At 34.1% G+C, this 16,082-nt stretch overlaps 1 protein-coding gene across 14 annotated transcripts in view; it reads right to left on the bottom strand.

Annotated features, from left to right (window-relative positions):
* The window catches only part of LOC141404013 (phosphatase and actin regulator 1), a 553,592-nt gene that overhangs the window by 448,627 nt on the left and 88,883 nt on the right, over positions 1–16,082 (bottom strand). For 2 of the 14 annotated variants that reach the window (XM_073987204.1, XM_073987197.1), the window contains exon 1: positions 5,041–5,671. The exons of the other annotated variants lie outside the window; for them this stretch is intronic. In XM_073987204.1, the coding sequence (XP_073843305.1) occupies positions 5,041–5,392 (352 nt within the window). In that variant the 5' untranslated portion in view covers positions 5,393–5,671. Of the gene's footprint in view, positions 1–5,040; positions 5,672–16,082 lie in introns of those variants that run through there. 14 annotated transcript variants of the gene reach the window in all.

Raw genomic sequence — 16,082 nt, forward strand, 5'->3', positions numbered from 1 at the left:
TTCTACATCGATATAGCCATGTCCGTCCGTCTGTGGAAATCACTCTAGCGTCTGAACGAATTGACGTAGGTGGATGAAATTTTGGGAAAATCTATTATATGTACGTAGGACTTTTGGTATTGAAAGCGGGCTATGTAGGTCCACGCTTTCGTGTAGCCCCCATACAAAATGACGCGTGACGCGTCGTCGTTTTAAGGAATTTTTAAGATATTTGTCCCATTTTACCACCGAATTGGTTGTAATTTGGTATTTTGTATCTCCAGAGGCAAAAAAACATTCCTACCAAAGTTGGTTTATATAGGTATTACCCCCATATAACGCCCCATATAAAGTACCCGTCATTTTACTATATTTTGAATTTGACAACAGAATCGGTTGGAACTTTGTATTTTGCATTTCCAGAGGCTAAGAAACATTTCTACCATAAAATGTTTATATAGGTCCACGTTTTGATATAGCCCCCATAGGACGATATCTCCCGATTTTCGGTATTTTGAAGGTTTTGGCCTCATTATCACACCGAGACGGCTGAAATTTGGTATTTAGTCTTCGTTTGGGGTATAAAACTTTCCCCCAGAATTTCGTAGGTATAGGTCCACGCCATCATATAGCCCCATAGAACCTTTCGATTTTCGGTATTTTGAAAGTTGTGGCCACATTAATCCACCGAAATGGCTGAAATTTGTGGTGGAGGGTATAAAAAGTTCGGTCCGACAGAACTTTTCCTACTTGTTTTATCGTAATATTTATACCCAACGCATCGTAATTTTATATTTATACCTTCAGACTTTAGGCAAATACACTTTCATTCGTTTCAAATTTGCCTCATCAAAATAATGGTTTTAGATCCTATGTATGTTTGGACAAAATCAGTTTTAGACAATTTGCAGTCGATTTAGATCTGCACGATTACTCCTAATCGATTCAAAATTTGAGTCTCCTCTTACACCTTTCGGGTACCATCTTCGCAATAGTAACAAAGTCGCAAAAATGATTTTTGAAGGGAGTAACAGATTTGGACAATACTTTACACATCCTAATATTTGTACCAGACAGAGATCAGGTTCGAATATGGAATATATCCGTCCACTCCTTCAGGTAGCTACCACACAAAATTGCAGTTTAAGCCCAGCTCACGAATCGCTTTGTTTTTTTTTTTTCAACAACTTGTCTTCGCGGCCGCTAGTATGACGGCAAAAAACTTTTTTGGAGCAAGACCATTCTTCGTTGGTAAGTTCATCCTTCCTGTCATAATGGACTAAAGTTCTAAATTCGGCTGTGACAGATCTGCAGATTTACTGTGAGAAACGTCTTGACCACTAGACTGGTTTTAACTCAAATGGCAAATATGTCGGATTTTTTAGGCGGCACCCACCTAAAGTGTTCAGCTTTTTTTTAATTGCCAAAGTTTGAGCACAATCGGAATATGTTAACACATGCCACTGGGGCCTCAATGTTTCCATAGTAATCCGTACACGTACATAACACAACAACTACTACCAAGAAACCCCTTACAGCCGCTTCAAAAACGCGAAATCATACATAATTTCTACCTGCCCCATTGAAATAACATGTTAGACAAGGGAGAATAGCATTTTAGTGCAACATCACAACATCTATTGTCATTGCCAACAACCAGTAATTCTATTAAATTTCACATCATAAGTCATCTAAATATTTCAGAGTTGGATTCTGATGGTGAGCTTACTATTACACCCCGGGAATATTTTTTGAGAGCTACCCATTAAGTTATGGTGGCTAATAAATAAACAGGACTTCCGAGTCAGCATTTCCACAGGGCCGGCGGGTCACAAGGCCTTCTGGTCAGCTGTTCCACGGGACCTCCGGGTCAGCTGTCCCACTGGTCCTTCGAGTCAGCAGTTCACAAGACATTCGTGCCAGCTGTTCCGTAGTTAGTTAGTAGCACGTGGTAGAAACTAGACCGTAGCACTAGAGTAATACCCGAACTTCTATAGCCGAACGGCCGAATACCTCGTGTTCTCGAACATCTACAGCCTAACCCCGAATCCATCGTGTTACCGAACGTTCTACATTCGAACAAACCGTGTTCCCGATCATCTACAGCCGAACGCCGACTACATCGTGTTCCCGAACATCTACAGCCGAACACTAAATACATCGTGCCCCGATCATCCACAGCCAAACACCGAATACATCATGCTCCTGATCGTCTACACACGAACGTTGAGTTGAAGGAGAATACTAATCTTGTAATTTTCGTAAGGTTTGGAGGGTTCTTATGGAGACCTTGGACCCGACTGAACTTACCCCAACGGACGACAAAACCACGTTGAAGTACATACTCTCCGCTAAGTTCACACTTTTGCGCTTCAATTCAAATTGAGTTTGTTACCAAACGAAAGTATTTATTCGGAACGTCCACAATTGTTAAGATAAATACTCCAAAAGTATCGATATTTTTGTCGACAAGTTCATAAGACGAAAAAAAGGGGGGGGGGGGGGGGGGGGGAATGGATTTTGGTTGAGCAGACGATAATCGATCTGTCTACAAATGAACGTTTTCAATTCACACAGGCTAAGGGTATGACTTTACATCATGCTTGCAGGGCAAAACCTATTCGCGGAAGTGACTTAGGCGTGCGTCCTAGGCGATGAAAACAGTCGCGGAAGTCACCCTGAAGTCACCTCAGTTGTAAAGAAATGAACCACACACGCGTGTCGTCTTAAAAGTCACTCCAGCGGCACTTCTTGAAGATCATTCCGCGATAGTTCTTGGAATTATTTTTTAATATTTATATTTTTTATTTTTTTGTAATTTGTTTGTTTTTTAAGTACGCTCTTTTAGAGAATTTATTCTTTGATATTTCCGCATATATTAATTTTGTCATTTTAAAAATGTGATTTCTTGTTGCCTGACTTGGGAAGCGAACCCGGACCTTCAGAGTGCAAAGCGAGTATGGTTACCACTGCACCACCGTCTCACATAATCATCAGATAGAAAAATGTTCTATATTTGTTGAAATGTGTTGAATTATTAAATACATGTATACAATCGCTTTGGAAGTTACTCGAAGTGTCGGCATACGCGATAAAAGGTAATCGTAATAAAGCTATAGAAATTGTTTGTGTATGTCACCAACGATCTTCCTTGGCGTGTCTCCGGAGTGACCTCTTAGGCGAGGGAGTGAGAAACTCACTTCCAAATGCTGGCAGGGGTGACCAACAATATTGGCAGCTACAAAACAAAAACAAATCAATACATTTGTTCTCTTTGTTATGTTCTGTGTTAAGCATTCGTGTCGTATGTGTGTAAATTGTCGAAAAACTTCGGCACCACCGTGTCTAGCCTGATCGCCTATGCTCTACATTAATAAATGTTTTACTTGTGTGTCTAAACTTTGACAAATTCGAATATTGGTAATATTTCTCTACACCCTCGAGACCACTCCCATAAATATTCAAAAAGTTCCCTAAAATGCTGTGTATGATAAATCTCGAAGAGAGTAAACGATTTGTTCCAAACACATCGTATTATTAGGTTCGAAAATTAACTATTTCGGTCGCAAAGTGCAGTTTATGATGAACTCTTTGATCATTTTAAGGTTTGGAGGACCTTTGAGGCCTTATCTAAAATAGTTAACATAGGTCAATGCCTTGGTATTAATAAATTAGGGTACCCGACTTTTACATATATTATGAAGGTGTTAGCCACGTTTTCCAATCTAATTAACTGTAAATTGGCATTTCAGGTTCGAGAAACATCTGCACCAAAGTTGTTGACACAGATAGTACTTTGGTGTAGCGCCCCCATATAACATTGCCGTTTGACTTCACATATTTTGAACGTTTTGTAATTGAGCTTTTAGAGATCTCTGGCGACAGGAAATCTAAACAACAAAATATTGTTGTGATTAATCCATCTTTTAGTATAATAGCGGTTTTAGTTTGTTAGTGTACGCAGCCTCAATAATAATAATAATAAGTATATAATATACCGTTTTGAAAACCCACACCACTAGTGTTACGATTGTTAGTCCATTATGATGAATTGGCAATTAAATCCAACATGATGAATTAATTAAGAAATCTCCCAAAGTCTCTTCGTAGCCATTGTTCAGGACAGGAACAGAGGATATGCACTTTTAGTTATTAAAGGATTTTCGGCACGTGTCGTCACAACATAAGGAACTAGTAAAAAAACTCACGGGGAATTAACATTGAGAATAAGAATGATAGGTTTGGATTTGCTAGGGCGCGTGTCCTCAACATTAAATAATATATTCGAATCATCTTACATATAAGGTGAATGGCAAACCTCATGCACAAATTATTAAACAAAATTATTTCAAAGTATTTCAATATTTAAACGGTCATTAATAGGAAAAAATCCATTAATTTGGACAACATGAAATATTTTTTGAGAAAGAAGTCAAAAATCCATCTCCCTTGTGTCACACACGGTTCAATTATCATGTTAGTACTGACAAAAAATTTCCTATTCCGAATTTGTCATTTAACTACACTTTCTGAAGAGGATTTCAGTTTAGGTTTCCCTGTCCAACTTAATACCAAGACCATCCTTAAACATTTATCTAATAAGATATGTAAATAAAAATGCACAATGCCACAAACCATAATTAGGTATGTTCGTTTACTCAAAAAATTGTACAAATTTGTACAAGTCCAGTAACTTCTTGTAAGTGACTAAGGGTCTTTTTTGCATTGTACTGTAGAGTAAACGAACAACATCCAGTAACAATTTGACAAATTTTGAGTAAACGTACACACATATTATCATATCAAGCACACATACACACACATGTTATGTACATATAAAGTCCACGAAAAACAAATATTGGAAGTGAACAATTTTAGAAAATTCACTACAATTTTACACCCACAACGTTTTGTTTCTTAATCAAAGTATACTTTAAGGCTTCCTAAAAAAATTCATTGGATATTCGTTGTATTGTTGTTTCTCTGTGTGAAGTATTTGTTTGTGTTGTACATCCACTCTACTCCCACACAGTCATTTGTGTGTATTTTCTTTATATTTACCTCTCATCAACAATTTCCATAATTTCTGGCGATTTTTCAATTTCGCTGGCTTGACTTTTCTTTCAACAGCCACTTTACGCTGCTGGTGCTGGTGTTGTGACTGTTGTTTTGTGGGTGTTGAAGGCAATGTTTCCACTTCAAGTTCCTTGATCTGTTGATAGTCTCGGTATTTCATATAAGGTTCATATGAACGCATTGAAAGCTGTTTTATCCTGCTGCGTTGCCGTTGAAGCAAATGATGGTGGTGATGAGGCGCTTGTGTTTGGCATATGGGAGATTGCGAACGATGTTCCTGCCCCACATGTTGGTCCCCCTCGTCCTTTGGCAAAAGTTTATGTTGATGGCACAACATTGTTTAAGACACATGCAAATGATTGAAAAAGGCCTCTCAGTTGGCTAAGAGGTGATGGCAACAAGAAATTTAATATGCAAATTTTGCCACCAAGTTTTAATAATATAAATATATAAATATTTTCCAAAAATCTTTTTTATTTTCACTTTTAAATTCCAAATTCAATTTGATTATCTGTATTCACACATATCTAAGTGCTCAAGTAGGTTATTGTTTTATTTTCCACGAAACTTTTAACCGCAAAACCCGTTTTGATATTCTAACGTCCACTTAAACACTGAAGAAGGTGACACAAGAAATAGTAAATTACCGTTCATTGATAACACAAAATAATACAAAGAATTTCAATGGAATCGAATTCGACGAAACGGTAGAAGAATATGGTAAGCAAAACAAACTATTGGTTTATCGATTTACTTTTAGTGCAAACTATTTGCGATGTTGTCCCTCGCCATATTTTGACCTCTAACCAAAATGTGGCTGCAAAATTATTCCGACAAATTAGATTAGAAATGCATGAAAATATACAAACAACCACCCACAAACAAACACTCTCGCCCACCCTCCGTCCCATAATGGTGGCAAAATAAAATTTAAATAAAAATGAATAATGAAATGTTTTACCAGAATGCCAAGATAGAAAACTAGGAGCAAAGTAGGTGGAATGAAGAGAGCGAGAAATGGAAAACATGTTGGTTATTCTACATGTTATGATTTATAAAAAGAATTAGCATAAAATGAAATTAGAAAAATGCAGATTTACTGCAACGACAACACCAACAACTGAGTAAACTACAAAAGTTTACTGTTAGTTTATTTGCTTTATCCTCCATAAGCAGTATATGTTTGTACATCACTAAGTGGGTGGATTGGTGCTATCTGCATCTGTGATATATCACAGATACAAAAATTAGTTTCAAATATTTACTCGAAATACTAATTCATGTGTTAAATTTTGTAATGGAAATTATAATGAAAATGAACTGTATGTATTTGTGATGCTGTAAGTATAGATTCGCCACGAGTTAACAAATACTTAATAATAATTTTTTCATTTTTAATTTAAGAGGCACGCAATGAAAATATCTTAGAAGAGACATGTTTTCTGACCATCGGCTATGGACAAATCAGATAAGATTCCGTAACAAATCTTTAACCAATTGGGCAGAGTTTGGGAAAGTAATACAAACAAGATTAAGACAAGAAAACTACTGTTCATGCCTAAACAGAGAGTATATGGACAAAAGTTATTGCCAGTTTTCCTCTATAAATTCTGTGCTTAGGCAGGCATTCCTAGTTTTCTTGACATACCCTATCTTGTATTAGTGTTTTGTATCCGAATATTTTTGTTCGAGAGAGGAAATCTTGATGACGAGGTACATTTCTAAATAAAAACAACGGCTTTGGGACAACTAGGTGCTAAGTCAAATGAATTACAAAAAATAAACAGAACAACGTAGCACAACAACTTTTATAAATATGGCCCCCATGTAAGGGTACCCGTTTTTTTTTTTTTGTATTTCGTGGGTTCTTTGTCACATTTTCGAACCGAAATGAGGATACAAACGCTTTATTGGGAAAATCGAGCTTACTACCTTCATAAACAAAATGAAACTAATTATTCCAATTTGTTTCAATACAACTCATGGTGGAGGGTATTAAAAGTTCTGCCCAGCCGAACATAATGTCTTTTTTACTTGTTTTAATTTAAAATGATGATCTGAGGGTGTATACTCGTACATACAGTGCTGCTCAAAACATTTGCATTTAAGATGCATATTTCACATTTAATCCATTTTTAGGGACATTTTGAGTTTTGAAATATATACACTTTTGTAATTTGATTCTTTATTTATCTTTTTCTAGACTATTCAATTATGAACACTTATGTTACACAAATGTGTGAAATATCGGAGGAACATGCATGTTTTAGTCTGCTCAAAACATTTGCAACTCCGTAGTACGAATATCTTTTATTTAATTTTTTTAAGCAAAAATCTTTCACGAGTAGTACATTTTATCTCACATACATATGATTACTTGACAGACAAGTATGCCGAAAAGAATACATGTCTAAATTTATAAGAAAATAAAAATTATGACCCTAAATTTATATCAAAGTGTTAATTTTTTTTTAAATTGTGGATTCAACGAAGTCCAAAAATAAACCTAGGAACAGCACAATATCTAAAACAGAGCTGGATACCGCGTAAAAAGAACTAAAATCGCCATGTGATGGAGGTGCAAGGACAACAACATCTCCTGCAGAGAATGATCAAATAAATATACGAATTATTAGGCAGATCTCTCAGAGGTCATCAACAGATGATAAAAGAATTCTTAACACCGATAAATCTATACAAACCCTTCTGACACATACCAAGAATACCGGTATACCAAAATAGGCAAATTTTAGGAAAAAAAGTAATTTCCAGGAAAAATGGAATTTTTCATAGAAATTTTGGAAAAACATTTGAAATTGTTTTTGGAGTAGTGATAGCGATTTAAATCAAAATTGAGTCTTTAAGACTTGAAAAAATGTACTCGATCACCAGATCGAAAGTTAATAGAACAAAAAAGTTGACTCAAAACGTAGAAGGTGTTTTATATTGACCTGGAGGTATTTTATGGACAGAAATGGTACTAGAGGCATGAGGTCGAGATATTTATTCGATTCAGGAACTAACCGGATAGATAACATTTAAAAATCGCATCATGTGCACACCAGAAGTGTCGTATAACAGGCTGCTTTGACATAATACCGCCACTGGACACATATCACGGTGCTCTTGAACCAAATTTAAATGAAAGGAGCTTACACCTGGGAAGTTTCTGGATTTTGAACTACAATGTTCATAGATGAAAAAAATCAAAGAACAAAAAAATCACCGGAGCACTTTTTAAATAAATCGCCGTCAAAGTTCACATTTTTAGGATTTTTTTAGGGTTTCCAATTTTTTTGGAAACCGCATGTCCTATCGAAATGGGATATATTATCATATATTCGTAGGGTTTACCATTTTTGAGATATAGAAGTTCAAATTGGGACAATGCACTGACTGTATCGACATGACTGCAATTTCCCAACTTATTTAAAAAGCGTTCCGTGTATATTAGGCCGGGGCGATTTGTATGGAAGGAAAAAAGTGTTATCGGGCGCCTGGAGATTCTGATTTTTGGGATTGTACTGAGCAAAAAAGTCAACTAGACCATATATCTACGGTGAAAATCGAGCCCCCGGAATTTGACTTGAAGTTTTTTTCAAGGATTTTTGGATATTTTGGCATATAACAACCAAACCACTGAGATTTTCGATCCAACACAAAGACAACAATTATAGCCAAGACAATAATAAAGAACTCTCAAGTACATCGCAAAAGCATTGGAATGCTCCTTCAGGTAGTTATGGCCTCGAGAAGGTGCACATTTTTCGGAAAATATCGATAAACGACACTGTGCTACAAAATGGAACTCAAAGTCAGTGGGAGGAAAATTTCTTTTGGAGATGAAAGCCCTTGGTGAGTGTACTGAGAACCCAAAAGGAAATTTTCACCATAGGTCAAGTTTCCGAGATATTGCGTGATTAATGGTTTAATTTTGGCCCCTTAATTTGTAACCAACAAAGTTGTAATCAGCTACTTGCTGTCATTTGACTGACCATTTTATTACCTTTCTAATGATATACATATTCGGTTAATCGGTTACTTAAAACCGGTTCCAAAATCGGTTTTAATATCAGAATATCCGGTTCAAAATTTTAGATAACCGGGTCTGTCCTCCAATAAAATTTGTTATTAACGTCTTCGTCATTACAAGAGCTATTTATGGTAAGAATGTATTTCAGAAGCACCACAGACAAATAACGAATATACATAAAAACAAAACATAGTTTTCTGAACAAAAACCGGTAAAATGTCAAAAAGGACCATGAAAACGGGGAAATATCGATTGGTCGTCAATGAGAACCGTACCTAAAATCTTCTGAGCAACATTTTTGTAGAATATTTGGATGCTGTAAAATCTCGCCTTGTGGTACTTTTACTACGGTTCAAAAAATAAAGGACGAAAAGGACATGAAAGGAATTGAGTTAGAGGGATGCAATATTCTACAAAAAGATTCACCATTCGATTTGACTGAAGACATGTAATGTCAAAATGAAGCTACAATAACGCTTTAGAGAGATATAAAGCTATTTGATAACAAATTAAGGGGCCAAAATTAAACCATTAATCACGCAATATCTCGGAAACTTGACCTATGGTGAAAATTTTTCCGAAAAATGTGCACCTTCTCGAGGCCATAACTGCCTGAAGGAGCATTCCAATGCTTTTGCGATGTACTTGAGAGTTCTTTGTTATTGTCTTGGCTACAATTGTTGTCTTTGTGTTGGATCGAAAATCTCAGTGGCTTGGTTGTTATATGCCAAAATATCCAAAAATCCTTGAAAAAAAAACTTCAAGTCAAAATCCGGGGGCTCGATTTTCACCGTATACATATGGTCTAGTTGACTTTTTTGCTCAGTACAATCCCAAGAATCAGAAACTCCAGGCGCCCGTGATGGTGTTCAAATCGCCCCACTCTAGTGTATATATATATACACATATACATTTTTTATTTATCCAAATACACAATAATGTTGCTCAAAGCATTCAATAAATTTTTTCCATGAAGACTTCGAAAATGTCTTAAAAACAATTTAATTATTTTCGCCGATGGCAATATATGAACGTATCATCAAAGAATAACATACAAATTACGTTTTTCTGGACATGTTCAAACCAAGAGTAGGAGTAACAAATGTATCTAATGCAGATTCGAAAACAACTGTTAGAATGTTTTAATGTATAAAATATTGTACTTTCCCAGATAGCATTTGGAAGACTCTTTTTTCAAAAATCACATTGAGGAGTCTTTTTCGAGTCCTCTTGGTGATCAAAAACTGATTAAGTCGCTTGTATGATCAGAAAGGGACTCGAAAGTGACTCCCTGTAGTGATTAAAAAGAGTTCAATTTAAAATACAACAATAAATGTGTAGCAATCACAAATTAGTCATTGAAGTGTTTAAAATGTGACCATTTTTTGTTATTTATTGTCACATTTTGATCATCTGGAAGATTGAAAAGTGCTTAATCAAAAAAGGGTCATGCAGGTGTTTGAAAAGTGATTATAATTATGTACCTTCTGATCATATTTTGAACAGTTAGGTGATTAAAAACTGATTGCTTTGTTTTATTTTTATTCGGTTGTAAATAAAAAAATAAAATTCTCATATACACTTTCTACAAAATTTTGATATAAATGTAACGTATAATGTTAAAGGTACAGACAAACACAACACAACAGGTTTTGCCAAGTGAAATGAAGAAGCAGTATACTAACCACCAAGCAACATAAAGGATAATTAAAAGACATAACAAAGCAGAAAAGACTATAAAACAAAGGAAAGAAAAAAAGAAGAATAAAAAGAAAATTTTTTTAATTTATTTCGTCTAACAAAAAGACTCATAAATGACTCCCTAAAGACTCATAAATGATTATAAACATGACTCTAAAAAGACTCGAAAAAGGGTCCCAAATTAATCAACAAAACACAAATAAATGATTGAAATACGACTGGAAAAAGACTCATTTGTGATTTGTTTAGAATAGTCGCCTGAGGTTATGTTTTCCTACCGACAAAGGAGTCATTTATGATCAGAAAATGAGCTCATATTCTAGCTTTTTAATCGTGCAGTCGGATCAAAAAAGACTCGAATTTGATTAAAATTTTCAAAAAATGCTGACTGGGTTAATTTGATTTAAAAAAAATGTTTTTTTTTTCCTAAGCAGTTGCTGCTGTTACCTTTGAAATTTAAGAAAATTAGACACATATCAATCAATAACACTGTAACTGATAGTTATAATGGCCATAACGTAAAACAGATTAGAATTACTGGCACATGTTGTGCTATATCGTCTCTCACTCACACATAGCAGTATACATGCGTCATTATAGCAATTTCTATTCAACCTGCATGCCAAAATTTTATAGTAATAATGTGGAAGTGCCTAGAAAATTTATACAATTTCCCATAATCAGTATATGCACATACATACGTACATACATTCTCATTACTCTGTATAATTTGGCAAATCGATGCATGTGAACGGTTGGTCGGTCAATCTATCCTGCCGGTCGTTATTGACTCGTAATTTAATGTCAATGGGAGGTGATTGCCATGTATCATGACAACAAATCATCAATATTCTCTATGTAAATTATTTATGTAATATTACCATCGTTTCATTATCGACATGAAAATCATAAATAGAAAAAAATTTTGATTCCGATGAAATTGAATGAATGGCCGGCCTTTGACAAATAATGAATATTTGGAGTTTTTGTCATTCTCTTTATTGTAGACATCAATTAATTGTTGAAATATAGCCATAATGGCTAGAATGTTAATTACATACGAGGAAGTGTCACAAAAGAATCAATTAATTTTAATTGCTGCAATTTTAACAAATCATAGAAGTTTCTAAATAGAATATCACGCATGAATCATGAAATAAATTAAGAAATTCATTACTAACGAAATTGAATCCTGCATTACAAGTGTAGACTAAAAAGTTATTCTTATTTTATCCTGTGTCATAGTTAAAATTGTATTTGTTATTGTGAGTTGTATTTTCTTCTGAGAATAACAAAGAGTACAAAGAGTTGAAAGTCATTGTGTTTTTTTCGGATTATGTTCGTCATCATTGGGACAGTGGTTTGACTAATGAAAATAAATTATTGAAGATTAAAAGACATACAAATTCAATAGTCTCAGAGTGAATTTACCAATTGCCTATGACAGCAGGCGAAATACATACTTAAATAACTCCAACAATGTTTAAATACTTGTTCCAAAATTAATTTTCTCAAGAAATCATGCCTTTCTTAAAATAAAATAAAATAAATAAAATAAAATAAAATAAAATAAAATAAAATAAAATAAAATAAAATAAAATAAAATAAAATAAAATAAAATAAAATAAAATAAAATAAAATAAAATAAAATTAAATAAAATAAAATAAAATAAAATAAATGCACATTAGGGTTATGACTTTTTTACAACCTCGTATCCACGTATCACATATTGAAGAGTTCTCTCAATTATAAAGAGAATTATAAAGAGAATTGATATATATGATCTTTATCAGCACTTTGGACGATTTTTGAAGTCACTGTAAGCATGGCATGGTATTCTTGCTTAAATTCTTTCTAATAAACGAATAAAGAACGAATAAGCCAATTCGAACTAGATTGCCATATTTCTTTCCTTCTTCTACAAAAAAGGCAGGCCTTTGCTCTAGTACAAGTTTCATCAGGGGTAAGTCCATATTTCCTGAGCAAATAGACTGAAAAAAACCCCTATGACACCGTGTGTAGTGGTTGGAGCGCATGATAACTCTCGAACGGATCTACCGATCAAAATGTGGCCTTCGTAAAATTTTGTGCAAACTTAGCTTAAGTTCGAAGATAAGCCATACCGGTCCACTCGTTCAGGTACCTCCCCCAAAAAAGTTCAAAAATGTCTGTACAATCCTTAGAGTAGCACCCACACAAATATTCAACATTTTTGTGTGGTTAAGGTTCTGTTCAAGGTTTTCCTAGTGACCCAACTTCAATATTTGAGAAAAATGTACTTAATAACCAGGTCGAATGATAATCGATATACAAAAAATTGACCCAAAACGAAGATAGTGTTTTATATTGACCTGGAGATATTTTGATGGACAGAGATGGTACTGGAGGCATGACGTCGAGATTTTTATGGGTTAAAAAAACTAACCGGACATATAAACCCTAAAAATGTGAACTTTGACCGCGGTTTATTTAAGAATCCGCATCCCAGGTGTAAGCAACTTCCATTCAAAGTTGGTTTAGGCGCAATTTTCAATTTTCACACAAAAGTTCTGGTCCATTTAACCCGCTAAATATTATCTGATCATCACGTTAAATCGTAAGCTACTTCTCTGTCGTGATCCCAAATCTTACACAAAATTTCGTGCCGCTACAAAATTGGTTTTTAGTCCATTTCACACCCTAAATATTTCACGATAATCGCCAAAAACTATAGGGGTCTATTCTGGTCTGAACCTAACCTCCATACATTATTTCATGAAGATTGGTCCATAATTGCGGACACACATCTCAAAATCGCTTTATCTGGTCGAGATATGAATTTTGGTATACCACATAGGGGGTCTACGACGAATATTTCGCGGTGTTACATGCATTTTTCGAAAAACAAACTTATACCCTAGACAGACGGCAGCGTTAATTTGAATTAGGAACTGCATTTATTTTTACCCTGACAGACGACAAATTCTGCATTTACGAAACAGCTGATTGCTGGTTAACATGTATTTTGTTGTTGTTTGAACTGCAAAATTTTGGTTGCACTGCATTATCTGTTTTTGCACTGCAATATCGGCCTTCGTTCTCTGTGCAAATCAATAGAATTTCCTACAGTATTGCCATATTAAAATTTAGTAAATGCAGATTAAATACTGTTCTATCTTCTGCATTAAGAATGTGGATAATGCACGAATTAATGTACATTAAGGGAGTTAATGCAAATTAACGCTGCCGTCTGTCTAGGGTATTACGGTATACATATATACCGATTTCCAAATTTTAGTAATATTCATTGAAAGATGTGGCAAAGACCCTTAAAGTAGCAGAAATCTAGGAGCACCGTTCTATGGGAGCTATTTCTAAATTTTGATCTATGTTGAACTTTTTTGGTTTTTTTATAATTTATGTCGCTAAGCTAGCCTTTACTGAAATATTCGATCATTCCATACAAGTCCCACCACAGTGACATGGTCGTAAGTGAAACCGTAAAAAACTGTCAACTTATCCACAACTGTCGCAAAATGCTCACCAAACGTGGAATATTTTGGCCAATATTATTCCTCTATTAACCTCAAAAATAAGTTATTGTTTCATTGGGTAAATTCATTGACTACCCCAGAATTGTTTTCAACATACACAGTACGTCTTAGACATATCCATTAATCAGAGTGTTCGTCAATCAAATTGCGCTAGCATCTAGATTTATTCATATATACATGTGGATTATCCTATTGATTATCAATGTATTATCATCTTAAAGTAGTCTTCATGGTCAACTACATATATTGAATATACACATTTTATTCACGAAAATAAATTGGAGCATACCTTGAGATATAGTTATCATAATAGTACTAATCATTTCAGTATCCATAAATTGAATATACATACATCAATATCATCGATTATGTCACTTAAAATCACTTCTGATATTTTTTCTTTCCCTTAGAGATTACTTTAACGATGATTGGAAACTAATGATAACAACAAACTACACGGCTTCGTTTAGAACATTTTTGTAACATATTTATTTGAATTTAACATGATGTTAGTTGTTCTATAAAAAAAGGAATATTTTTATAAAGCCATAAATGACTAATTTCTTTAACACGATTTAATAGCAGTGCGGAGTGATAACCATCATTTTCCAACAAAATATGTTTTTTATTTTATTTTTGGTTTTGCATTAAGCGTTTTATGGACAAACGCAAAAAAGATGACATTGTGTTTACAGCTTTTTTATAGTTTGTACATAATTACAGCGTTACATTTTGGTTGTCTTTTAATGGCTGTGCTCAAAGTAAACCACAAAAATTCTAACATAATTTTGAGCAAACATTTCGTTTTACCAAAAATAAAAATTGTGATGGAAAATATTTAAATACCCATGTTCAAATAAATATTTAATAATCATTATTAAATACAAACCTTATATTTTATTAATCAAAGTAAGGAGAAAATCACATCTGCAATGTTATCGAACTTAAAGGCCAAATTAAATGAATAATTAACATTTGCCGAAAGTTTTCACAAAGTATTCTTAATGGCATGTAAATGACAGATTTTAAATTGAAAATAGAAAATTTAGTTTATTGAAAAGTAATAACAGAACATTAAATAATTATACACACAAACACACAATAGAATCGATTAAAATATATTGCAAATGCAGGCATTCTTGCACACATACATGTGTACATTTATCCATACACACAAGCAGTCGTTCGAATTTCAAACAAAAACTGAAACAAACGAAACAGAATGAAGGTTTTTTTTGAGCTAAACAAAAAAATTTATTATTTGATTTTTATTGCGTCCTTTGCGAAAAATGACCCAAGTCCCTTGAAAAAAAATTATTTGCTAAAATTTAACAGTGCATTCTATTGTAGAAAAAATAACTTATATTAAATAAATTTGTTATATCGAAGGTTTCGGTGATAGTTTTCAGCCGATTTAGTATGCAAAGTCTTTACTTGGGATAGAAAAAAACTCCATACACTACAATTACAACTTCGATTTTTTACTAGCTTTCTAATATGGCTTAATATAAGAGAACTACTACTGATTTTTAAGGTCTAGTCCCGCTCAGGGATTTTAATACAGTTGTGGAGGAATTGTATATCAAATGGCATACCTCGCCTAATACATATTTTTCTTGCAAGTTTCTTTGTATTTAAATGACTTAGTCTTCTTCTAAAAACAACGTGTGTGTATGTCTCTCTGTACACGTTTGCCGATTGCGCACGTGTGTTTGTATTTGTTGGTTTATTAAATACAAATATTGTACGCAAAGAAAGC

The sequence above is a fragment of the Musca autumnalis genome, unplaced genomic scaffold (genome assembly GCF_047663935.1).
Source record: "Musca autumnalis isolate F117 unplaced genomic scaffold, ASM4766393v1 scaffold_4, whole genome shotgun sequence".
In the NCBI taxonomy this organism is placed as follows: Eukaryota; Metazoa; Arthropoda; class Insecta; order Diptera; family Muscidae; genus Musca; species Musca autumnalis.